Source organism: Monodon monoceros, unplaced genomic scaffold (genome assembly GCF_005190385.1).
Source record: "Monodon monoceros isolate NGI ecotype Baffin Bay Population unplaced genomic scaffold, NGI_Narwhal_1 Super_Scaffold_12, whole genome shotgun sequence".
NCBI lineage: Eukaryota > Metazoa > Chordata > Mammalia > Artiodactyla > Monodontidae > Monodon > Monodon monoceros.
This window is the reverse complement of record NW_021703768.1, coordinates 58,032,763-58,060,272: the sequence shown is the minus strand read 5'-3', so window position 1 is coordinate 58,060,272 and position 27,510 is coordinate 58,032,763. Positions and strand designations below refer to the sequence as shown.

General features: G+C 38.8%; 1 protein-coding gene across 2 annotated transcripts; it reads left to right on the top strand.

Annotated features, from left to right (window-relative positions):
• The first annotated feature begins 233 nt into the window (after window positions 1–233).
• ANKRA2 (ankyrin repeat family A member 2) lies at window positions 234–18,648 on the top strand. 2 transcript variants are annotated; one of them, XM_029215763.1, is made up of 9 exons: window positions 234–597; window positions 3,010–3,402; window positions 4,262–4,420; window positions 6,089–6,154; window positions 8,156–8,253; window positions 8,759–8,884; window positions 9,177–9,243; window positions 9,750–9,830; window positions 10,405–10,926. In XM_029215763.1, exons 2-9 carry the CDS (start codon window positions 3,114–3,116, stop codon window positions 10,458–10,460), a joined length of 942 nt encoding a protein of 313 aa, XP_029071596.1. In that variant the 5' UTR covers window positions 234–597; window positions 3,010–3,113; the 3' UTR covers window positions 10,461–10,926. The 2 variants fall into 2 exon arrangements, with proteins under 2 accessions (XP_029071596.1, XP_029071598.1); XM_029215765.1 differs by lacking the exon at window positions 10,405–10,926 and adding an exon at window positions 18,585–18,648 and having other exon boundaries at window positions 331–597.
• Window positions 18,649–27,510: the final 8,862 nt, after the last annotated feature.

The window sequence follows — 27,510 nt, the reverse complement described above, 5'->3', positions numbered from 1 at the left end:
AGACGTGTCGCACGAAGGTGACGTGATGGCGTCCCGAGACGCACGCAGCACTGGTGCGCAGGGGCGAGCCCTGGTGGGCGGGACGATGGGGAGGAGGAGGCGTGGCCGGAGGGAGAGGCCGAGGCCTGGCGCTAGTGAACCAGAGCTGTAGGCGAAGGGACACTGTCTCTGTAGTACTGGAGCAGTAAGGATCTAGCAGCGGCGGGAAAATACCTGGAAGTCCCTCCCTGCAACAGCTTCACCGGTGCGGCACGTTTTTTGGCCGGAAACCGAAAGAATAAATCGGAAGTGACGTCGCGGTCAAAACAAGCCGGGGGGTGGGGCCCTGCAGTGACTCTGGCCCAGATGGAAAGGCCCGACTCGCTGTGGGCTGTCGAAGGCGGTCGCCAGGCCTTTCGCTCCCACACGGTCGGCCTCCGGCCCCTATCCCCGGGACCAGCCCGCTGCGGTTGAGCCAGAGTTTCCGCCCTCCCTACCCGAGCCGCGCTGGAATTTTTCGGGCAGAGTTGGCGGGAGGCGACAGAGCGGACTTCCCTCCCTGCAACAGTCTCCCCTCCAGCGGGTTCCTGTCCTGGGACGCCGGGACACCTGTGGCCTGTGAGGCATCATTCATTTTCATAGCACCTTCCTGTACTTGTAGAACAACTCCAGGATGAGGAAGAACCGGGGGGCTCCTGTTACTAGCACCCACTGTGGATTAACCCAGTTACCCGTTTTATTTGTTAGGGTCTCTCTCCCCTTATCCCTGGGCTCTGACAGATTGAGGTGATCCTAGCTCTCCTTGGTCTTACCTCTTTTTCTCACCGCCTCCTCTTCTCGATCATCTTTTTTTTCCCCCCTTCCTCTCTTATACTTCAAAATTATGGCTTAACCAGTCAGTGTTGCTTCTTCTTTCTGGAGTGGTGCCAAGATAAGCGTTCTGTTTCCACTCCCTCCTCCCCCAAGTACATTTGCTCTTCTTCCCTCAAAGACTGGTAATTCCATTTCTAAACCCTGATTTGTAACATGGAAGATGTTTAGAATTGGACAGAATATTAGAGATACCTATTTCAACCATCTTCATCTTGTCTGAATAAAATGAGTCTTAGGAAACGTGTATGATTTCTCTGTCCAGGGTTGCACAGCTAGTTGGTAGTGATGTTGGGAACGGAAAGCCAGGTCTAATCAGCAGATGTTTGTTGAGCATCTTGCAGGCTCATTTCAGGGTAGAAAAGAATACGAAGCTTTGTTAAGGTTCAGATCAGAAAATATTTATGGAGTACGTGATAGAACCAAGCACTGTTTGTGTGCAGAAATTAGTAAGAGTGCCCCCCCCATCCTAGAGGAGTTGTCAATTTATTAGGAGTTTAAATGGAAATTTTCAAGAGAGTGATAAATGCTAAAATAAAGATATATGCGGGTGCTGAGTGAGGTCAGGGGAGTTGCACTTCGCCCAACTCTGGGTAGGAGTCTGTGTGAGATGGCTCTTCCCTCAGGAAACACAGTTCATATCTTGTAATATACTTTTAAAGACCTCTGCATTGCCCCTCCACCTCCATTTGAATCACAACTCATTTTCTGTTTTAGTCTCCTTCTTACCGTTTGCTGAAGTGTGTTGACTTTGTTACTTGTTAACATTATTATTAGCGTTTATTATTTCTTCAACTCTTTCTACCTTGGAAGTTTTGGATTAGTTTAGTGCTGCTTTTTCTTTTAACGAACAGGGTGATGGAGTCGTGAGCTCCTCTTTTCTCTTCTCTGTAGTGAACATAATGATTACCTGCCCTGACTACTCAAAGAATTGTTATAAAGATCAATCTTGGAAGATGTTTTAAAACTGTAAAAGTGATTACCTATAAATGTATGATTTGCCAACCTTTGCTCCACTGTGGTCCTAATGCACTTTTCTCTGTTAGTTCCAATTAATTACAATTTTAAAACACCCTGCACCCTCAAAATTTCTGAGGCAGTAAGCCCTAACATGAAAAAATTAACTGGATGCTATTAATTTTCCTCTTGTCTCAGTGACTATATGTGTAAGACAATTATATGCCTTGGAGTTCTTCCTTTTTTTAGAAGCAATTTTAGGTACAATAATGAAATTTCTCTTGAAATTTTATTAAGGTCCATAGGAAAGTGCCAGTGATTACCTTACTGAAAACTCATTTTAAAACAATAGTAAATGATTCAGTAACAGGTGTGCTTCTAACCTCTGTTTTGAGAGTTCGCGTTTATTGAGTTCATGTCTTGACAATCTATATTTGGAAAAAAATGAATAATTCTAATTTCTTAATACTTATTACAAAAATTGGGACCAAAAATTATACTTAGATTATAATGTCCTAGAGATGCTAAAGCAAAGGAAGCCAGTCCATAATCTGTACACTTTATTTTTCATAAAAACCTGTATTAAGTTGCTAACACTTGATTTGAACAAAAACTGATTAATAAGTATGTTTTCCGTTCATCATAACCAAAACTTTGTAAAGCCTTTCACTATCCAGGAATCATGGATATTGTAGATGCTGATAGACTTGGGTACAACATGAGTTCTATCTTTTCTTAAATTCAAATTTTAACAGCATGTTAAAAAATAAACCTCAGATTAGAGGTTAAAGTTTTTACATGAAAGTTTATTTTTGTTGTTAGCCTGATTTTTAAAAAATCCATTTGGCAATATTCAGGAATAGGAAAGGGGAGAAAAGGATAAGTAAAATTTGTTGGGACCTAGTGATGGCGGTGAGAATGTTACTGTATTTCATTTGGTCTTTGCCAGGGTCCTGTGAGGTTACTGGTGTATACCCATTTTACAAGTGAGACTGAGGCTTAGAGAGGTTGAGGAGCTTGTACAGATTCACACAGCTAATAAATGGTGAAGCTTGGATTCAGACCCAGGTTTTTCTACCTCTGGAGATTGTATTCTTTCTATTATGTATAGGTGCTAATAAGAGCACTGTTTGCATACGTGATTGAAAATGATTATTTTGTATACATTAAGTTGATATAATACTTTTAACTTTTTTCTTTCAGATGTTTTAATACCCAAATTTGAAGAATACACTGTATGCCATTCTTATAAAACCAAGGGGAAATCATGAAGAAATGTTTTAATTATTGAAACTACAGTTGAAATCATGGCTACATCAGCAAATTTGGATATTGGAGCCCAGCTGATAGTAGAAGAGTGCCCCAGCAGTTACAGTCTAACTGGCATGCCAGACATTAAAATAGAACATCAGCTGGACTCAAATGCAGAAGAAGGATCAGCTCAGGGTGTTTCCATGGGGATGAAATTCATACTGCCTAACAGATTTGATATGAATGTCTGTTCTCGGTTTGTGAAGTCCTTAAATGAAGAAGATAGTAAAAATATTCAAGATCAAGTTAACTCTGACCTGGAGGTGGCATCTGTCCTATTTAAAGGTTGAAAGTTATGGTATAAATATCTGCATTTGTTTTGTTTTTGTTTATTTATTTTTTATTTTTTTCCCTTTCTGATCATGAGATTTTGAGTTTGCGAAGAGTTTGGAAGTCATCTTTAATTATGATTTTCTAGAATCTCATAGAAACCAAAATTAAATAATTTCATGTTATATAATGTCCATAAGTACATGTTGATTTTTACTTCCTTGACCTTTGTTTATTTACAAATTCTCTAATAAAGTTTATTATTGTACCTTTTAAAATTATAGGAGAAAAAAATTTTGTGCCTTTTGTAAATGAATTAACTCCATGAATATGTGATTGGCATTAGCTTCCAATGCTTTAATACAGTGAAATCTGTCATCATATTGTAGATTTACTTTTATAACAATCTATCGAATAAAAAAAACTAATCTCTGGATAAAATTGCTCAAGATTAATATTGATTTTTTTTTCTGGAACTTTTACTAGTACAGATTTTTTTTTTTTTTTTTTTTTTTTTTTGTGGTACGTGGGCCTCTCACTGTTGTGGCCTCTCCCCGTTGCGGAGCACAGGCTCCGGACACACAGGCTCAGCGGCCCTGGCTCACGGGCCTAGCCACTCCGCGGCATGTGGGATCTTCCCAGACCGGGGCACGAACCCGCGTCCCCTGCATTGGCAGGCGGACTCTCAACCACTGCGCCTCCAGGGAAGCCCACTAGTACAGATTTTTTATGGCAAAAAAATAGTATCACTTGAGAACCAGTTAAAGATATTATACATCTTGTATTTCTTTTTTAATGTAAACATTGACATAGAACTTTGAAATGCTTTGTTATTAAAATATTGTTTTAATGTGTTTAAATTAATTTTACTTAGCTGAATGCAGTATCCATACATCTCCTTCTCCGGGAATTCAAGTAAGGCATGTCTACACTCCCTCTACAACAAAGCACTTCTCACCCATAAAACAGTCAACTACTTTAACCAACAAACACAGAGGAAATGAGGTCTCAACCACACCTCTGTTAGCAAATTGTAAGTATTTCCCACTGATGTATTAGAATATTGTTATTACTAATGTAATGATTTCAAGAGTTTGGCTTTGAAACATTATTTTCATTAAATGCATATTCTGTTTTGGAAAGCTTAAGTGATGTCCTGATAGTTTTAGTAATTTAAAACTCACATATTATTGCATATTCAAATATTTCATGTTTTATGTTTCTCTGTTGAGAACAAATACAGATTGAAATATTCTTAAAACCTTCATAATTTTACTATAAAAACAATGAGTTATTCTGAACTTTGTGCAAAGCAAGACATTGTGTTTTTGTGTTCTTGGAGTGCATTTTATAAACTAGATCACTGATCAACAAATGATTTGTAGTAAAAGCTGAGCGATGTCTACTATAATTTCGAATTTGAATATAATATGAATATGAAATCACCTCTTTAAAAACTTTGAATTTACAATTTTTTAATGTAGAATTATTCTAGAAGAAATAAAATGAAGGGTTTTCTCTGTAAACTAGAAAATATTCTATATAGTACGGGTTTCTTAATGAGAGGAAACCAGTTAGCAATTTGATGTTAGGAATTATATTTGAGAATATAACATAAATGCATCTGTATTCTAAAGCATGGTGAAATATATGTTTTTACTTTGGAAACACTGTGTCCCTCCTGATTTTGAATTGTATGCTGTAGTAGGTAAGCCAGAACGAGTTCATGACTCTAACTCTACCTAAGAGCCATTTCTGTTTTATTTATGTAAATTTGCATATGCCTCCCAATTGCTTTCCTTTCTGTATTAAGGCCACCCAGTCATATCATCCTAAATCAAGGATCAAGTGATACTGATTTTTAAGATGAACTGTCATAGAACAGTACCTGTTTGGCTTTGTTTTAAAATAAAGAGATTGTCTTAAAATATTCCAACCATAGAATTTTTTTTTTTTTTTTTTGGCCACGCCGAGAGTCTTAATGGGATCCTAGTTCCCTGACCAGGGACTGAACCCTGGGGCCCCACAGTGAAAGCGCCGAGTCCTAACCACTGGACCACCAGAGAATTCCCCAACCATAGAATTTTAGGAAAAAAAAACTAGGGATCATGTGGTTCACATACTTCATGTTAGACAAAAATGTTTAATCAGGTCTCCAGGGTCACACAGCTAATTAGCCACAAATAGGTCTGTACTCAAGAATTTCCTGTCAGCTAGTTTTTAATTTACTATCTTAGTCCTCCAAAAGTTAAGAAATACCCATGGCCTCTTGAAATAATGATATTTGGGACTTAAATAATACAGTCAATTAAAAAACAAGAGTCTTTTAGACCCAACTTCCTTATAAGTTTGGATAAAGAGATACCATGTTAAAAATTAAGTACCTAAACCATTTCTTTAATTCATAAGATCAGTAACAATTTGCATTGTTAATAATCAAACAATTTGCACATTCACTGATAATAACACTTTGCAGATGTCAGAATTACCTTAAACATATATGAGTCAATTCTCAGACTCTTAGATATTTAAGGTAATTCTGACATCTGCAAATGTTAGGCTATATTTTAAGTTAGATTTTTTTAGACAATAAAATGATAGTTCGTGTTTTGGAAAGGAAAATTGCTACACAGGCATGAACAATGAGATGATGAAAGTGTACCTACAGATATACATGAAACTTTTTATGGTATTGTTTCAGCTTTGTCTGTTCACCAGTTGGCTGCTCAGGGAGAGATGCTCTACCTGGCTGCTCGTATTGAACAAGGTACTAGCCTATTTTTTTAGATGTATTTAAAACAAATTTAATAGGATTTATCAGATTTGTTATTGTTTTCTTTTTATACAAGAAAGTATAAAGACAAAAAAAAAATAATTGCATAACCTCACCAGGCAGATAACCCAATAGATACTTTAAAAAAAAATAGTGATATAAGGTATAGAAGTTAAAGCTTCCCTTACCACCCTCGCCTTTTCTGCAGAAGCAAACATTATAAGTTTCTTATATTTTCAGAAGACTTTTCTGGAAAATATTTATACTTGGGGCAATATGTGAGAGTATAGTATATATGTGCTTTTTTTTATTTACACAAGAGGGAAAATATACACACTGCATTGCACTTTACTTTTTTCACTTAAATTTTGAGATCTTTCCATATAAGCACATAAAGATCTATTTCATTCTTTTTAATAGGTCTGTGATTTTGCATTGTATTGCACATGCATATACTATGTTTTTTATTTTTAACTAGTTCCCCTGATGGTAGTTGATTCCAGTTTATTTCTATTAAATAACAATATTGTTGGCATTCTTTTAAAGTATATCCATAGGGTAAATTCCTACAAGTATATTTGCTGGGTCAAAAGATATATGAATTTTTATTTTTATATACATTGCCAGATGTTTGCCCTGTCCTCACACCAGAGTTAGTGTTTCTACTTCCCCATACCCTCACTGACACAGAATATTATCAGACTTTAATCTTTGCTAATCTTATGGGTGAAAAATGGTATTTCATACTGGTTTTGTTTGCCTTTTTAAAATTATGATCTATTTGAATTTCTTTTTGTGTTAACTGCCTGTTTTATATTGATTTATATGAACTCTTACCTAAATTAAAGAAGTTCACTTTTTGTTTATGTTGAATCTAGTTTTTTCCCAGTTTGCCATTTTTCCTTTGACTTTATGATGTTTTCAAACACAGGCTTAACATTTTTAAGTGGTAAATTTATTTTTTTCTTTGTGACTTCTGAGTTTTATATCTTGCTTAGAAAAGATTTCCTATTCCAAGATTATAAATAAGTTCACTCATACCTTATTCTAGAACTTCTGTGGTTTCTTGTTTACATTTCAATCTTTGACCCATGTGGAATATGTTTTGGTGTAATGAGGTAAAGGTGGAGCTTAACTTTTATTTTCATTTTTCAAAAAGTTAGCCAATTGTCCCAACATTATCAATTGAATGCAGGGCATATGATTAAAGAGTGGCTTTTTTTTAATCATGTCATTCTTTTATAAGAAAGACTTCATCATTATATTCCTATTTGTTTATAAACATTTGAAGGTTTTATTCTCAATCTACTAAATAAATTTAGGGAAAAAACTGTGGACTTTATACCTGGTAGACTGAATCTAGGGAACAAAATGGGTTTTGAGGTAGAATTGCATAGAATTGTGTTTCAGATTATTCAGTCTTCATTCATATTATATTATGTTAGCAAACCACCAAAAATTTTAAGAGACTCAAAGGCAGCAGTATTGGCTAGAGAGTAAAAATAGCTTTACTAATTTGGGGCTTTTTATAATATGTATTTATGTAATGCTAAGGGCTATCGTATAACCTCATTTTTATTGTGATCCTCCCAGCTAACTACTGAGATAAGCAAGGTATTATTCTGGATATTAGAGGAATTAAATGACATGCCCAGAATCACACTGCTAGAAAGTGACAGTCAGGATTCAAACTCTGGTCTCCTGATTCTGTGTCCAGTGTTCTGTGGACTGCCCTGTACCTAGCATTATGTTGTGTCTGGTAGTTTATACTTTAAATAATGTGCTATTTGAACTCAGCTACGTACATTGAGGCACAGTTGAATGCATTGAGACTGGAAATTGCAAACACACACAGCACTTCAGTGAACACAAGTCAGCACAAACGTGAACCTCATTGGGTAATATAGTCACCTTTTTAGAATGCCAGTATTTTCATAGAGATATTAATATGTGGTTGTTAAATTAGATCACAAAAATTGCTTTTCTTTTAAATAGAAAATGTTATCAATCACACGGACGACGAAGGATTTACTCCTCTGATGTGGGCTGCAGCACACGGGCAAATAGCTGTGGTAGAGTTTCTACTTCAGAATGTAAGGAAAATGCCTCAGAAAATGTATATGTACAGTTACTTAAGTTCAGTTAAGTATTTAGTAAAGTTTTTACATCTCCAGCCAGCTAGACGTAATGGTAGAGGATCCAAAAAATGTTTACATGCTCTTCATATTCTTGTGGAGCTTGCATCTGGTTGAGCAGGCAAGTGTAGTCGTCCATGAAGCTGGAGAGAGAAGTGAGTGCCCAGCCCCGCTAAGCACGATGGGAACAAAAGTCCTGTCAGCCCTGTAGGAGAAGCTTCTTGGAGAAGATACAATTTGACTCCAAAGTGACAAGATAGTTAGGATTGAGGTAGAGGGAGGAAGGCAGGCCTCCAGACAACCTTGATAACAGAGCGCCCAGGAGTAGAAGTTTGTGTTCTTTCTTTATTAACCCCAGAACATTACCTGACCTAAGTGTTGAACTGTAATTATTATTGACAGAAGTAACAATATTCTTGTTTTCATAAACTGAAAAGTCTTTTATCTCCATTTCCCACTGCAGGGTGCTGATCCCCAGCTTTTAGGAAAAGGTCGAGAAAGTGCACTGTCATTAGCCTGTAGTAAGGGCTACACAGATATTGTCAAAATGCTGCTGGATTGTGGAGTTGATGTAAATGAATATGACTGGGTGAGTCTGTAATACTGATTTTTAAATTACTGGAACAAACTCTAGGATTTATTTGGTTTGGGGAGACACAATAAGCTTTATTAAACCCTTGGAAGAATAATTAATTACCTTAGTTAATTAAACAGCTGGGAGAAAAAGTTAATGTCCTAAACTCAATTATTAGTTCTGATTAAGTATTCTTCACAAAATATTAAAATTACCTTAAACTACTTTTACATGCCCAATTCACAGGAGCATTAAATTATTTGAATCTTGCTCACCTTGAAAAACTAAATCACCTTTCCTTTTGCAGAATGGAGGGACGCCTTTGCTTTACGCTGTACATGGAAATCATGTGAAATGTGTAAAAATGCTCTTAGGTAAGCAGACAAAAGTGGAAATATTTAGAAAACGCCACATGAAGACATTATTTTTTACAAGCTAGCCTCAAGAGAATCCTGAACTATTATTAAATACGTTATTCACCCCTGGCGCACCTGCTGCCCTAAGGTTCCCATGTAAGCCGTAGCTCCATCACACAGCACGCCTGCAATCGCAGTATCTGTCCTTATTGCTTCCTTTTAGGGATCACATGTGAATCCTCGGCTCTTTTCTCTGTCCACAGTGTCTTTAAGCCTGAGTGCTGTCTGTAGTGGTGTATTAGTTTCAGTTGCTCTAGAGGATGCCTGTATGTTTGAAGTGTCTTCCCTCCGACCCACCAGAGTGAATTCTATGCCCTCTGTGTACTCTGTACTTTGTCAGACCATCCTGAAAATACCTTCCAAATTTGCAGAAAATCTGTCCCGCTAATTGCGCATGAGCCAGTGATAGACAAACATATCCATATTTTCGTTTTATTTATGTAGATTTTTCTGTTTTGGTATAGAAAATGGAGCTGACCCAACAATTGAAACCGACTCTGGATACAATTCTATGGATCTAGCTGTAGCCTTGGGCTATAGAAGTGGTAAGTGGTTTAGAACTCTCAGGTTTCATTTTAGTAAAGTTATATAATAATACAAACCAGTGGTCCAAACTATTCTCATCACTTGCAGTTATAGAACATGCATGTTATCCTAACTCCTGACATATACTTTCAACTGTGGGCAAAATCAATAGATTCCTACAAAGTCTAGAAATGAGTTTGTTACTATTACTTTTCACCATCCCAAATAATTAGTTGCTGGAGGATACGTGTACACCTATTTACAAGATGTGTTTAACATTTCATAGCAAACTATTTATAAAATGCTTTATAGTTGCCCTTTCTCTGTTCCTTAGAACAACCTTGTATTCTGGACTCTCCTTCAGTTTCAAAATTTAGAAACCAAGAACAGAAAACCCAGTAACTTGGACAATTACTAAAGTCAGTGACAGACTAAGTTTGAAGTATTGCACTGTAATCTTATTGCCCTCAGACTATGATTATACCCTAATTAGAAATTATTTTAGGAAAATGTTGGTGATGTTAAGTTGAATTTGATAGTTTTTAAAAATTTTGTAATCAACATGCTGTTGTCTTGATCACATGTGTGTTCTAGTTCAACAGGTTATTGAGTCACATTTACTGAAACTGCTTCAGAACATCAAGGAGTAGACATAGTCATCAGAAAGTGTTGTCTGCCCTTCCGTTTACTTTTGGCCCTTATAAATGATAGTTTTGTTTACTTATGAATTTTTACCTCAGTTGCAATATTGACTGATTTTTAGTAAGTTTTAATAAATATTCCTCTGAGTAATTCACTGGTTTATAATAAAATTAATGTTGATGCTTTTTTATAAATGTGTTTTACCGCATATTTAAAATTATAAATGAGTGTTTTGTGGCATGTAAATTTTTATGGTACAGATAGTTATCTGTGTTTATATCAAGTGCTGTAATTTAACATTTTTGGAAATTATTCTGCCCTATTCATCTTCACTCTTGTATTAACTCATTGACTTTATATAGAGTTTGCTATAAATCCATAGGAAAAAAATTTGTTATTATTGAATTTAAAAATGCACAGTGTGGTTGTTTACAAAATGGTATTATAAATGAATAAAGTACTTTTCTTCTGTTAGTTTGCATGCAGGTTGTTCTTTTTACATTGCGTAAGATTATTAAGGTATCTCTTTGGGATTTTTAGTTTAACCCTTCTGTCCTGCCAGGATACTCCATTAGATCAAACAATATAATTAAAATAAACCGAATGTTAATTAGTCAACAAAGACTTATTGATTGTCATTTCTAGAAGTATATTGAGAATATTTTAACCTTGTGAGTAAGTTTTCAGTAGGAAAAGCCCTCTGTGAAAGAGAACTCATTTCTTCAATAAAAGTCAGATGCTCTTTCCACTAAATTCCACTAAAGGAGCATTATAAACTCGTGCTACACCAACATCTGGAAGAGAGCCACGAGCTAGAAGTTGACATGACCACTGAGCGTGGGACTTGGGTTAAATCACTTCATCTGGAAGATAGGTGTGATGGCAGTTATGACAGTTGGGTTGTAAGCCACATAAACTTGATCTAGCTAATTTAAGCAAAAAGGAATTAATGGAAAGACACAGAATGGAAGGAAAAGCTGAAGAAGCAGGCAATACCAAAGGGATGAAACTAGGCCAGGGATCTCAATCAGGAAGTCATGGCCAGTCATTTTGGATGCCGCTTTGGTAATGCTTAAATCCCCTTGTTTATCATTCTGCTCGGGATTAAATTTTCCAGGAGGCAGAAATCTATTTAGCATGGGATATAAATGCACCACTGTATGGAGTTGAGGGGAGAAGGGGATGACTGGTTAACAACCCACCATTGCCCCCAGACCACCTGGAAAGCAGGAGGCCTAAAGGAAAACGACAGGGAGAAAAAAATGATAGATGTTCACTCCAAAGGCAAGCTAAATCATACGTGAAAATAGTACTAATGCTTCCCCCCTTGTCAGGCATATGCTTTAAATTGATTTTACCTAAAACCATTCACCCGTCCATTTGGTTCCTTTTCTTATTGATGGCACATTATCCATGAAGTGTTTGTTACTTCCTGTTCATATTATAAAGTAACAAAATCCAATGATCCCTTTGGGCACATCACTCAGTATTGTTTGCAAGTGCTCTCCGCAACTGAACAGCAACCAAACAACCTATGCTGGGATTGACTCTAAAATAACCACTCCTAATCGGACTCAGGTCGACAGCCAACAGATCTCAGAGAATATCTTGAACAAAATTCCCCTTTCCTATTCTATCACCTTTTAGCCTCGGGGTCCCTGATAACAAACCCCAGAAAAATCCCTTAAGAAATAGACACAGTTAATTAAAACAACAGGAATGATACTTATGGGCCAGTTCTGAAATTCCTCTTTTAAAAATTAAGTACCTTGGACTTCCCTAGTGGTGCAGTAGTTAAAAGAATCCACCTGCCAATGCAGGGGAAACGGGTTTGAGCCCTGGTCTGGGAAGATCCCACATGCCGTGGAGCAGCTAAGCCCATGTGCCACGACTACTGAAGCCCGCGCACCTAGAGCCCGTGCTCCGCAACAAGAGAAGCCACCGCAATGAGAAGCCCTCGCACCACAACAGGAGAGTAGCCCCTGCTCGCCACAACTAGAGAAAGCCCATGCGCAGCAGCGAAGACCCAACGCAGCCAAAAATAAATTTATTTTTAAAAAAATCAAATACCTTTTAGGTAGTGTTAATTGATTGCACAAAAACTTATTTAGAGCTTATGTACCAGACACTGTGCTTGATGTGAGGATAAAATACTGAGCAAAAATAGACACAGTCGTGCTGTCAAGGCATTCACTGCCTAGTACAGTACTAGGGCTCATTACTGCCACAGAGTGAAATACACTAACAATAATTTTCAAAAAGTTTAAAAACATTATTCTATGTAAATATAAATTGAACACCTGTCAAAGATTTTATTCAACTAATTGGTAAGGAAACCAGTTAGATGTTAAAACTAATTCCAAGAGCTAGATATTTTAGGCAATGTTAATATAAGCTTGCTGAGTTAGACACAAATCTGATGGACATCCAACAAGGCCATAAACCGTAACCTTTGAGGCTATCTTTTCCACTGGACAGAAATTACTGGCATCTCTATAGTATAGAAATCTACAAACTAACACGTGACTTCACTAAATCCGGTACTTTTAGTCAATAGTAAGCAGAGAGTTGAACTAAGTAGTTTTCCCCAGATTAGTGGTTCTCAAATTTTAGTGTATATCAGAATGATCTGAGGGCTTATTGAAAATATTGATTGCTGAGTCCCACCTACAGAGTTTCTGATTCAGTCAGTCTGGATTGGGACTCAAGAATTTTAATTTCTAACAAGTTTCCAGGTGATGCTGGAAATGGACTATCCTTATGTGAACTTGAATTCATAAAATGTTTCCTAGCTAATGATTTCTGTAAGAAAAATATTTTTCTTAATACTCTAGCACACTAAATACCAGAGGAGATTCAGTTTCTTTATCTTCTGGGATTTGAGGGAATATTTGATTCATGTAAGTGACTATCTTTGTAAACCAATCTAGTTTTTTAATACCCTCCAGTGTTAGGAAGATATTTCTCTTACACAACAAGAGGTAAAGGTCTTTCTTAATTATAGACATGCAGACACACAAACAGAGGGAGAGCGTCTAGCTTTGTCTATTAGCTACAAATCAGAAGTGAACCAGAAACAAAAGCTTAGAGTTATTTTTCTTCCAGTGAGCACGTAGTTCTTAATTGATTTAAGGTTGCAAATAGAAAAATAGATTTTTTTAAAAAGAGCAAAAACAAAAAAGAAAGAAGACTACTAAGTGGATTCTCTGTCATCTTCCACCCAACAGAGAACAGGTCTTCATTATACACCCATCAGAGATCACCAAATAGTCAGACCATAAGAGCAAATCCCCAATCATTGCTGACACCAATTCAGACTAACTTACTGAAGGTGTACAAGCCAGACATAAAAAAAAATACGTAATATCAGCAGAAAAAGAAAAAAAGAACTAGAGAGTCAGAAAATTTAAAGTTCTGTTGCCACCCAGGATTCACTTCAGAAGCCAAGAAAAGATGTGCAAGCAAATAGATTTAATTTGTCTCCGTTGGGTTAATCCCCTCAAACATCTCAGTGGATGACCTTCAAAACTGATCAAATATAATTTTCTAAAGGTTACATGACTCATGCGAATAAAATGAACACATGACAAAGATTTAATTCAATTTATTAACCGATGATGTAACCGAAAGTGGGGTCCAACTGCTCACTGCTCAATAAAGAGGCAAGGTTGGTGGAAAGGAAAGTGTGCTTTATTTTGGATGTCGGCATCCGGGGTGGGGGGTGGGGGGTGCAGACTCCTGTCCAAAGGCCGAATCCCACCACCTACAACCAGGGAGCAAGAGCTTTTATAGATGGAAGGAGGGAGGGGGCTACATGCAGAAACAGCACCGACAGCTCTGACAGGCATCTTGAAATTGGTCATCGGTGGTCTGACCAGCGTCATCTTAAGTACAATTAATCTTCAGTTCCAGGGTCGGTTTGTTCCCATTTTCTTGAGGCCAGTTCTTGGAATTGTGGCAGCTTATGTCATGGCTACAGTCTGGTCATCATGTAGTTAATTTCTTCCACCTGATGGGGGTTTCAGTCTCTATAAGACAGCTCACAGGATATGGCTCAGAATACTATCTATATTGCCCTTGAGGAGGAACTAAAGTCCTTGACTATGATGCTTAATGACTAAACTATTATTATTGGTCTCCTTTTTTTTTTTTAACATCTTTATTGGAGTATAATTGCTTTACAATGGTGTGTTAGTTTCTGCTTTATAACAAAGTGAATCAGCTATACATATTATTGGTCTCCTTTGACTGTTTTCCTTTGTTTCTGCATTTTCTCACTTCTCTGATTAAACTTATTCTTTGGCTAAAGTTTTTTCACAGACAAAAGGCAGGCTGTGGACACGAGGCGGCAGGGGCGGGGGGGGGGGGGGCGGGGGCGGGGGGAAGGACCATAGTGTCCTGCTCCGTTTCAATGAGGAAACCAGTAAGATATGAAAACTGGCTCTAAGAGCATTTGAGAAGCTGAGCATTTTTAGCAATGTTAAGATAAGAGTGCTGGGTTATAGACAAATCTGACTGTTGTCCAACAGGGACAGAAATTATCATTTGGGTGATTTTTTACACAAGACAGAAATTATTTGCTTCTCTACCAGACAGAAATATCCAAATTAACATGTAACTTCACTAAGTCTGGGACCTTGAATAAATAGTAAATGGTGAATCAAATTACATTTCTCTAGGTAATCCTTGGGTGGCCTTCATCTCACATGACATTGAAAAAGGATGTGTGGCCATGACCCTTTTTAGTACTTCAGTGAAAGCCAGCCTGGGAGTAAGGTAATCACCTTTGTAATGGCTCTTCTGTCATCAGCTGACAGGTAGACTAATATAAGCCTCCTAGTGTTGGTGACAACGCCTCTCTCACATTCTCCTCCAGACTAGACCATGTAATTCATTTTCACTTTCACTTTCACTTTTTCCATGGTGAAAGAAGCTGTGAACCAGAGAGCTCAATGAAAAAGGTTAATCATTTTAATATTCTTGAACTTTCAAAAAATATTGCCAATAGCTTGAAGAAAATGTTTGTTTTTATGGAAGATGTAATGGAGGATGTTAATCACTAAACTATAAAGATTTTTAAGGTTTATAGCTTTGCATTTTCTCTAAAATCCAGTTAGCCTACTGATTTTAGAAAACACTATGATTTCATTACCATTTCCTGTCTCTTTATCCATACCTAAAGTTAAAACTTTAAATTCTTTTGTTAGAACAAACTGGTTGTATATTAATACACTATATATTTACGTTTCATGCAAGTTATATCATTGAATATTTATATTTCCAGTAGGTGGCATTGAATGCACTTCTGTTAGGTGGTTTCCTGTGTGATAGATAAAATGTTTACAAATCTGATAGTTGTAAAGAGAAAAAAAATAGAATGAAAGGCAGGAAAAACTCTGGCTATTATAAAATCCTTAAAGTAAGTGTCCTTTCTCTTTAATATTCAGATTTTTTTCTGACAGTCCTTCTCAGATTTACATACCTAATAAGAGCTTCAAAAGTTCACCACCTTACTCCTTTGTAGTGGATACTCTTGATAAAACTCGGGATGGCAATAGTAAGTTTTCACATTTTTTTGTTGCTTAGAAATTTTTACAATACGTATAGATTGGTTTTAAAATAACAATAAAGATATGAAAAAGGACTGTAACATGATTGAAACTTTTTTAGGTGTGTGTTTAGACAGGAGATGCAACCATTTAAGAAAAGGGGTACAGCCCACAGATATCTGTGTAAATGTTTTTTGATTAAAGTAAACTTCAAAGGTTTACGGTCTGCTGTGTAGATTTTCCTCTTCAGACAGTAAAGCCTTTTCTGAGCTGTGTAATAGGAGCTGGTGCACAAAAACGCGATCCACCTGCATTATTATCATGTCAGTGATGGGAAGCATGAAATTATTATTGGTGATTTTATGCTCTGTGGGATTGAAACTACGATTGGATACGTAATTATTACACTGAGAACAGACCCTCCCAAACTCACTGTCTGCTGAATTTTCCTCTCTGTGAAATGGAGTACAGACCACTATGATACATTTGCCCCACGTTTTATTTTTTATTCATAAATTCAGTGAAATTGTTCATTCAGATTCACTCATGTTAGTTTATGAACCTGGGAAGTATCTTAAACTTGTAGATGTTTCTGTTATTTTCCTTCTTCACATTCCCCGAGAATAGTTGGATATATTACATATCCCAGAATCAATTTGTGGAAAGTATCTTGAATACCTTCTTGGTGCTTAATTGATTTTATGTTCACCATCTCTCCTCCAAAAGGTTAAATGTTTGAAACAAGAAATTTCCTCTAACAGTTATTCAATCCTTCGACACACATTTATTGAGCCCATACTCTGCTGATTTGGACTGGGCCCCAGGGATGCAGTGGAGACCCACACAGACCCAGTGCCCTGCCCTGCCCTGCAGATCTTACATAATGATCTGCATACCGAGCGAGTGTGGCTCTGCTAAAAATCATCTCCCCTCATCCCATACATCCTGAGGACAAGTTAAAAATGTCATGTACTCAGATGAATGGATAAAGAAGATGTGGTACATATAGACAATGAGTGCAACATGGATGCAACTAGAGATTATCATACTTAGTGAAGTTAAGTCAAAAAGAGAAAGACAAACACCATATGATATCACTTATATGTGGAATCTAAAATATGACAAATGAACCTATCTATAAAACAGAAACAGAATCATGGCCATAGAGAACAGACTTGTGTTTGCCAAGGGGGAGAGGGTTGGGGGAGGGGTGGAGTGGGAGTTTGGGATTAGCAGATGCAAAGTATTATATATAAAATGGATAAACAACAAGGTCCTACTATACAGCACAGGGAACTATATTCAATATCGTATAATAAACCATAATGGAAAATATAAGGAATGTATACATATGTATAACTGAATCACTTTGCTGTACAGCAGAAATTAACACAACATTCTGAATCAACTATGCTTCAATTTAAAAAAATGTCATGTACTAATTGAAGTATGTTCAAGGCTCAAATATGTCTATTACTGGGTTTCCCATATACCACTTGTTCTGCTGTGTCAAAACATCAGTGCTCTTATTGACACAACAGAAACTCCTATGTCCTGAGGGCAACCAGAGGGCCCAGAAATTTAGAGTGATGGAAGAAAGGTCCATTCCAAGGGCAGCTGGTTCTCAATTGCCACGGTGGAATTATCTGGAGAGGTTTAGAAAACACTGAGGCTTGGGCTTCCCTGGTGGCGCAGTGGTTAAGAATCCGCCTGCCAATGCAGGGGACACAAGTTTGATCCCTGGCCCGGGAAGATCCGACATGCCTCAGAGCAACTAAGCCCGTGCGCCACAGCTACTGAGCCTGTGCTCTAGAGCCTGCGAGCCACAGCTACTGAAGCCCACACGCCTAGAGCCCGTGCTCCTCAGCAAGAGACGCCACCGCAATGAGAAGCTCGTGAACTGCAACGAAGAGTAGCCCCCGCTCGCCGCAGCTAGAGAAAAGCCTAGCTGCAGCAAGGAAGACCCAACGCAGCCAAAAATAAAATTAATTAACTAACTAAACAACAACAACAAAAAGAAAATACTGAGGCCTGCCCTCTGCCCTCCACCCCAGAGAGTCTGATTTATCAATCTAGGATGCCGTATGAGGATATATAATAGATTTCCACGTGATTCTAATGTACAGTCAAGGCTAAGAACCCCTACTCTAGGGTCGATTAGCTCCTGGCTGGTGGAACCAGCATATTCCAAACCACATCCTAACATTTGCCTCTCACATTGCCATCTTGTCTACAAAGAACCTTATGAAAGAACCTAGTTTATCCTTTCTCTCTGGCCTGTTGGTACCTTCTCTGATTTTTTTGGTAAAGATAAACATGTACCCTTTTAAGCCTATGTGACAAAATAAAGAATTTTGAAACCCTAATCTTACCTTTTGTAATTCACCTTGTTGTTCAGCAAGTTGTTAGCTGTGACTCAACATCCTTTATTAACCTGCATTTCTTAAAGACAGAGCCCATATGTGATGCCATGTGACTGTTTATCTTGCTTACCTTTTGGATAAAAAGGAGTCCTGAACGTCCAGGACAGCAATTTGCACCCACAAATACCAAAGAGCTTATCTTGTTATTCCTTTGTTCTAGGATTTCCTTGGAGACATGGGTGTTGACTGAAGCACTGGCCTCCAGAACCCATGCCAGCTCACAGGGGTCACAAGGCCAGGTAACGCCTCCTCCATCATGCATGCCTGTTATGAAAACCTTTTCCTCTTAGTTGGCTGTCCTGGTGTTTGCCCCTCTTCCAAGGAGACTGTCAACAAGAATTAAGTCAATTGCATGTACCCCTGTCTCAGTGAGCCCCTTCCTCAGAGGCCCCCTCAGCTGAGTCAGGAACAGCATGTCAGTATTTAAGCAAGAGCCCATCCACCTAACCAAGCCAGAGTTTGGCCTGTTCAGAAGATAAACCACTCTTTCTGCGCCATTGCAGATTCTTCTTTTAAAGATAGTGTTGCCTTGCCTATGTTGATGAGATGTTATAGGGCCCTTCCTGAGAGAGCATTGTGTACTTGGTCAGCTTTCACGTAGCCTCCTACTTGGGGAGAAATCAAATATATCAACCACTATTGTCTGCGAGAAAGAGCCTAGCACAAATGTCAAGCTTTGTGCTGGCTGCTGGGGTCACGGTCACTGTGCCTCAATGCGATACAGATTAACTAACAACAAAGCACTATGAGATAATAGATAACAAAAGCCATTGTCAAGCAGGAATAAACTGGAGGAAGAAAATTACTTCTGTGGCTTTAGGAAGCAAATGTCAAATCACTAATACTTAGGCATTTTAAAACATTGATCTTTATTACTTTTCTGAATATAAAAGTAATGTGTACTTCTTGTATCTGTTGTTAGGATGCTTTTAGCTATCAAATAAGACCCACCTAAGATGGCTTAAATAAATAAGTGAATGTATTTGTTCACATGAAGAGTTAGGTACACTTCAAGTTTGGTTCATAGATAGCAGCTTAACAATGCCAAGTAAGACCTGGATTCCTTCAGGCTCTGCACTCTGCTGGCCACAATTCAGCTTCATCCTAAGTCTGGTTGCCTGCGGGTCATAGTGTGACTTCCAATAGCAGGGGCCATATGCTTCCTCGTTTCTGTCCAGTCCACTGAGAGAAAAAGGTGTCCCATACCCCCTTCCAATAGTGAGGAAGAACTTCCCCAGAAAATCTCTCTCCTAGTTTTATTTCCTGCAGTTGGGTCACATGCTCATTTCTGAACCAGTCATGGAGACTGAGATTACCCTAGTACCCACCAGTCATGCCCATTCAACTGAGAGTCAGCATCTTGTGTAGCACCTGGGCTGAGTGGGGAGAAGCATTGGCCTTCCATTAAGAAGGAGAAAGAGGAACAAATACAATACACATGAAATTCACTTTGGAGAGCCCTGACCAGTCACCTTAAGTAGATAAGCAAAAGAATAATACAGAACTAGAAAGCTAACAGAGAAGATAAAATGGAATGATAAAAAAAAATACTTGATTTATTCAAAAGAGGGCAGGAAATGAGAAATATGGGAACAAAGAATAGATGATAGACTTAAATTCAACATTAAATGTATGAGCACTAAACATTCCAAGAGACTGGACTAAGGAAACCAAGCAAGAATCACCTATTACTATTTTAAAGAAACATACTTTAAGTATAAAGATGTAGATAGATTGAAAGTAAAAAGATAGGAAAAGACACCATCAAACATCAACCAAAAGAATGTTGGTGTGGCCACATTAATGTTGGCACAAGGAACTTCAGGGACCTAGGCTGGCCAAAACTTGAAGAAGAACAATGTAGAAAAATTAAATTACCAGATATCAAGACTCACTGTAAAGCTACAATGATTAAGCCAGGTGTTGACAAAACAAATAAACCCATGGAACAGAAGAGAGAATCTAGAAACAGATGTGTACATATATATCACTGATTTACACAAAGGCACCACTGCAACTCAGTGGAGAAAATAGTATATTTTTTTTAACCAACAGTGCTGGGTCATTAAATATCATTGTGAGAAAAAATTAAGTTTCAGCTTTCACATCTTACTACAAAATTAACTAGAGATGGATTACAGGTCTAGTTAATTTTGAAGGAAAACGTAGGAGAATACCTTCATGATCTTTGAGTAGGGGAAGATTGTTCATCAGCCCTCCATGGTTTCTAACTTTTTAATCTTCTTCATTCTAATGATTTAAAATGGTAGCTTGTTTCCATTTTAATTTACAATTTTTTAATCACAAGCGAGGTTGGACACCTTTTCACAAGCTAAGCCACTGGTTTTTCTTTTAAGTGTTCATTTGTCCCACTTTTCTGTTAGGTTATTGCTCTTTTTCCTATTAATTTTTAAAGTTCTGTATATACCAAGGAATACTTCTTAATTTTTAAAGACTTTATTTTTAGAGCAGTTTTAGGCTGACAGCAAAATTGAGCAAAGGTACAGAGATTTCCCATATACCATTGTCCCCACACATGCACAGCCTCTCCCCTTGTCAACATCCCCACTGGAGTGGAACGTTTGTTACCCTTGATGAACTTACATGGACCCATTATAATCACTCAAAGTCCATAGTTTACATTAGAGTACACTCTTGGTGTTGTACATTCTATGGGTTTCGACAAGTGTGTAATGACATATGTCCATCATTATGGTATCATACACAGTATTTTCACTGCCCTAAAATATCTTCTATGTTCTGCCTATTCATCCTTTCATCTCCCCTAACCCCTGGTAACCTAGCAAATGGAATTCTATTCCTTGAAAAAGGAAGCCCTACTACTTGCAAATAATAAAGAAAAGAGCTACTGATACCAGAAGAAAAGATGAAATACTAAGTAACAATTTAAAAAATTTTATTTTTTAAATATTTATTTGTTTATTTATCTGGGGGCACAGATGCACAGCTTACAGGATCTTAATTCTCCTACCAGGGATCGAACCTGCACCCCAGCAGTGAAAGTGCCGAGTCCTAACCACTGGACTGCCGGGGAATTTCCTAAAAAATAATTTTAGATGCATTTGGAGGTTGAAATTTTTAGAATGAAACCCTGTCTTATATTTAGCAATCAATAAAAATTTCCTCATGAGGTGGTCTGTAAAAAGTTCTTTTCTGAGATATCTGGCTTTCAAAGTTTGATGCTGTTCCTTAAATATGCAGCTTTTAATCTCTAAAAATCTTGTATGCTGACTGGAAGTCATGGATAACTGGATTCACACTGAGATTTGTAACTCTAGAAGGTATCAACTACCATTCTTCTATGTTAAAAACAAATAGTCTCAGAACTTTTCCTGTCTCTCCTCTCCTTTTGTACATAAAGGTAGGTACAAAGTAAGATGACTAGTTGATTCATCTTAAAACAAGGTGTTCCAGGAAGTTTATTCGGACAATCAGGTTGTCATTGTCTTTTGGCTTTATGCTGATTTTTCCAGAGCAGGCATAGTTTCTTTTCTTAATAAATTTATTTATTTATTTATTTAATTTTGGCTGCACACGGGCTTTCTCTAGTTGCAGTGAGCAGAGGCTACTCTTTGTTGCGGTGCGCGGACTTCTCATTGCAGTGGCTTCTCTTGTTGCGGAGCTTGGGCTCTAAGTGCACGGGCTTCAGTAGTTGTGGCACGTGGGTTTGGTAGTTGTGGCTCATGGGCTCTAGAGCACAGGCTAAGTGGTTGTGGTGCACGGGCTTAGCTGCTCCACGGCATGTGGGACCTTCCTGGACCAAAGCTTGAACCCGTGTCCCCTGCACCGGCAGGCGGATTCTTAACCACTGTGCCACCAGGGAAGTCCAGGCATAGTTTATTTTGTGTAGTTAAATTCACCAGTTCCCTGGTGCTCCTAAAACAATGTCTCAAATCACTTCCCTTCAAAGAAGCCAAAAAGCCCAGGTGCTCCCTTTCCTAGCTTCTCCTTTATCCAGCCTCCCTTGCAGCTAGAATGCAAGTATGTGATGAAGGTTTAACCAATCAGATGCTCCCACCCCAGATTTTTGAATTGGTGGCTACTGATGCAAAGCACTAAGAACAATGGAGTCCATAGCAGTGACGGCAGTGACCACAGCAATATCCAGTTTCTGGGAACAGCAGATACTGTACAAAATGTCACAGCCATGTCCTCACTGGTAAGATGTTGGCTGTGGCCCCGCAGCTGCCTGGTCTCCCATGTTTCCTGCCTTCCTCCAGCCTGCTTCTCAAGGCTTCCTGGTACTTTTGTGAACCAACTGCTTTTCAGTCCATTCCTTTTCTGTTTAACTAGAGTTGGTTTCTGATGCTAAAGTTTTTTGCCAGTTATAAGGAAACAAGGAGAAAATCCCTCTCCCACACTCTGTGTCCCTCTTTGCCATCTGAGCACTAAGAATCCTTCATGAAAACAGCTCCTTATATACAAACAGCTCATACAGCTCAATATCAAAACAAAACACAAAAACAAAAACAACCCAAACAACCCGATCCAAAAAAAAAAGGCAGAAGACCTAAATAGACATTTCTCCAAAGAAGACATACAGATGGCCAATAGGCATATGAAAGGCACATTGCTAGTTATTAGAGAAATGCAAATCAAAACCACAATGAGGTATCACCTCACATCAGTTGGAATGGCCATCATCAAAAAGTCTACAAATAATAAATGCTGGAGAGGGTGTGGAGAAAACCTACACTGTTGGTGAGAATGTAAACTGGTGCAGCCACTATGGAGAAAAGTGTGGAGGTTCCTTAAAAAACTAAAAATAGAGTTGCCATGTGACCCAGCAATCCAATTCCTGGGCATATATCCAGAAAAGATGAGAACTCTAACTCAAAAAGATACATGCACCCCAATGTTCATAGCAGCACTATTTACAATGGCTAAGACATGGAAGCAATCTAAATGTCCATTGACAGATGAATGGATAAAGAAGATGTGGTATATATACAGATACAATGGAATATTAGCCATACAAAAGAATGAAATAATGCCATTTTCAGCAACATGGATGGACCTAGAGATTCTAATACTAAGTGAAGTAAGTCAGAGAAAGATAAATATCATATAGTTTCACCTATATGTAGAATCTAAAAAATAATACAAATGAATCTATATACAGAACAAAAATAGACTCACAGACATAGAAAACAAACATATGGTTACTAGCAGGGGACGTGGGGAAGAGATAAATTAAAAGTTTGGGATTGGGCTTCCCTGGTGGCGCAGTGGTTGAGAGTCCACCTGCCGATGCAGGGGACACGGGTTCGTGCCCCAGTCTGGGAGGATCCCACATGCCGCGGAGCGGCTGGGCCCGTGAGCCATGACCGCTGAGCCTGCGCGTCCGGAGCCTGTGCTTCGCAACGGGAGAGGCCACAACAGTGAGGGGCCCGCGTACCGCAAAAGAAAAAAAAAAAAAAGTTTGGCATTAACAGATATACACTACTATATATAAAATAGATGAACAACAAGGACCTACAGTATAGCACAGGGAAATATATTCAGTATCTTGTAATAACCTATAATGGAAAAGAATCTGAAAAAGAATATAGATAGATAGATAAACTGAATCACTCTGCTGTACACCTGAAACTAAAAAAACATTGTAAATTGACTATACTTCAATTAAAACAAAAAAACCCAGCTCCTTTAGTCCTGGCTGTGTGTTTGCTCACCCTCCCCGCCCCCTTCTCTCATCTCTCCAGGTCTCAGGTATGATTTCAGGTTCCAGAGCACCAGCCAGCAGCAGAGACGTTCAGCTTGCTCTCTCTCCATCCCTCGCTGTCTAAACCTCCTCCAGGACAAGAGCCCCACCCTGTACAGCAGGGCTCCTATAAGTACCCTCCTGGAGCCACCGTTCCATTCATTCATCCATTTGCCCAGACAAGTCCGGCTGCCTGGCGAGCACACAATTGGGGCCTGGTTTAGAACCCCTACATATTGAGAAACTGGATACTTTGGGAAATAAATTGTCCTTTTTCTAAAAAGATCCTTCTAGATTATCTTTAGCAGGACTAAATGATTCCTGTTGAACCTGACACCTGTTTCCTAAAGGCTTGTCCCCTCCCTCTTTCCTCCCTCTCTTCCACCAGCATTCACAGAGCACATTTTAATGAGACAAGATGGCAGAGCCTCAGCTCAGCCCTCCCTCAGAGAAGTCTCACTTCACTCCAGTATGCTGTGTAACCCAAAATAAGTTCCTGCGCATCAGAATAGTCAAGACTGTTCCTTCTCTTGTAGGTGACAGAAGTCTCTCCTCTTTCCACTGCAAAGGAAATGCCTTCAGATCGGAAGGCATTTACTTTTTTCAAAAGTAAATAAAATGGGACTTCCCTGGTGGCACAGTGGTTAAGAATCCACCTGCCAGTGCAGGGGACACGGGTTCAAGCCCTGGTTCAGTAAGATCCCACATGCCGCAGAGCAACTAAGCCCGCAAGCCACAACTACTGAGTCTGTGTGCCTAGAGCCCGTGCTCCACAACAAGAGAAGCCACTGCAATGAGAAGCCGGTGCACCACAACAAAGAGTAGCCCCCGCTCACTGCAACTAGAGGAACCCCGCGCGCAGCAACTAAGACCCAACACAGCCATAAATAAATAAATAAATAAATAAATAAATAAAATGGCTCTGCAAAACAAGAATCATTCGGTCACGTCCCAAGAGCCACTCAGTGATACCTTCTCTGTGTTTCAGCCAATGGCTTCAAGGCACCTAAAGTAGCAGTAGGTGTTTCCCAGACTCTGGCTCCTAGGAAACTTTACCTGGAGGGTGGTTGCAGGTATATTCTGAGTAACCAAGCTGGTTGGGGTTAAATCCCATTTAGTCCCTCGGGGTCCCCAGGGACTAAAGATTATGCACAAGAATGGCTCAGATACATCCACTGCCAGTCATTTGCAGTAACCAACTTTCCATAAATGTCAATACGCGGGCTTCCCTGATGCCTCAGGGGTTAAGAATCCGCCTGCCAGTGCAGGGGACACGAGTTCAAGCCCTGGTCCAGGAAGATCCCACATGCCGTGGAGTAACTAAGCCCGTGCGCCACAACTACTGAGCCTGCGCTCTGCAGCCCACGAGCCAAAACTACTGAGTCTGCGTGCCACAACTACTGAAGCCAACTGCGCCTAGAGCCTGTGCTCTGCAACAAGAGAAGCCACCATAGTGAGAAGCCCATGCACTGCAAAGAAGAGTAGCCCCCGCTTGCGACAACTAGAGGAAGCCTGTACACAGCATGAAGACAAAACACAGCCAAAAATAAAATAAATAAAATATAAATTTTTTTAAAAGCCAATATGCTTATATTGACATGAATATGACACACATATATAATAGTTTCATTATAAAGGCATATTTTAATAAAGTTAAGTATATACATAAACACACATAGTCTCAATTAAAATATATAGGTTAAGTTTTTTGCCCTAAAAGTTATAAGCAGGCTAAATTATTTACAAAATAATAAAAACCAGCCATAATTTTCATCCTGCTGAAGATGACTTTCCATGATCATGAACTAAGCAGATTTTTCATAGGCCACAGGACCCAGAGGTCAGATTTTCTGCATCTCCAGCTGCCAGGGGCACACACACTTATAATCCTCTGTCAGAGACTTAGTCAGGACCTGGGAAGGATTATTCCAAATCAGGGCCATCAAGAGGAGGAGAGGGGGATCCCCAAGTGACAAAGCCACAGAAGAGCTCAGGAAAGCCTCTGTCTTCACCTGCTTTGAGGAGGGCTGGCTCTATTCCCCACAGTGTCCCTAAGTCACAAGCTTCCCTACCGCCTCAAGGGCTCATTTTGGAAACTATCTTTGGCTGCCTAAAGAGAAGGGTTCATGCTCCAGCTCAGGTAGTCCCCACATAACTGCCACATAAACGTACACCTGGGAGAAAGTTGAGGCTGCTCTTGGGTGGGCTTCCCAGCAACCTGTGCACCAAACTCGTGTCCCCCCACTGAGTAGGACTTGAATGCCATTGCCAGTGGCTTAATGGCCATTCCATAAGATAATAATTTGTCATCGTTTTTAAACCTTAAAGTTGGCCAAATTCTTTACAGCACACAGACTTAGATCCAATACTTTGATTTTGTTCCAAATTATTTTAAAAGTCAAAAAGATTTTAAATTGAAAATTTTGTTTCGACTACCTCGGGCACTTGCCAAAACACTCTCCAAGTATTTTTTTCAGCGATTCTCATTATACATTTGCAGAAAGCTTTTAATAGTTACCAAAATGCATCTGCCCATTGCTTCATTGGATTCACTCAGGAGTCCCCAGGAGCTCGAAGGATTGGTGAGTGTATCCATTTGACAATCAAGGAAACCGACACCCAAAGAGGCATGAGACTTGCATAGCTAGTAAACAGTGAAGAAGCCAGACTTCCCAAGATTGTTCTCTGTACATGCTCACAGTAGAAATACACAGAGGACTGTCCCTTGGCATTTTCCAGGCTGAAACACTGAGGCACAAAAAACCCCCCAAGAAACCCACTACCTATCTTATGAGGTCTGTTATTAACTTTTTTATTTGAAAGAGAAGAAGTTGACTGTGAATAATTTTCTATCTATATTTTCCAAAAGCAAAGAGAGAGAAAATAAAGGAAGATGATCAGGACTAATGATGTACTGATGTAAGAGCCTTTTCTCTCAGCAGGTGAAAGGCAGGCAACAAGCACAGGTTCTGTGAGGCTGCACTGCCGGCTGTCACCTCCTCTGTGCAATAGTGACATTTCATCAACATTGTGTATTAATGCTGGGATTTAGTAAATCAAACTGTATTTTTTTAAAAAACAGAGTCATTAAGGAGCTAATATGAACATTTTATGTAAAACGAATAATTAGTCCTTAATATTTTTATGCAAATATACCCTATTCAACGATTCTAAAGTGCGCTCGACTTTTTTCTCATTTTAACCTCTAAAATCAGCACGCATCTGTGAAAGGATGCAGTCAATGTGTCATACAATAATTGTCCACCAGGTGGCAGTCATGATGTAGTAATAGGAAATTTTCCATTGACGCATTCCAATAGGATGGAGAAATCCTCAATCTCAAAAGCACCTTAGATTTGAT

Coding starts and splice junctions, on each gene's coding strand:
- ANKRA2 (XM_029215763.1), top strand. CDS start 3,114: ATGGCTACATCAGCAAATTTGGATATTGGAGCCCAGCTGATAGTAGAA. Junction 3,403..4,261: donor GGCATCTGTCCTATTTAAAG/GTTGAAAGTTAT, acceptor AATTTTACTTAG/CTGAATGCAGTATCCATACA. Junction 4,421..6,088: donor CACACCTCTGTTAGCAAATT/GTAAGTATTTCC, acceptor GTATTGTTTCAG/CTTTGTCTGTTCACCAGTTG.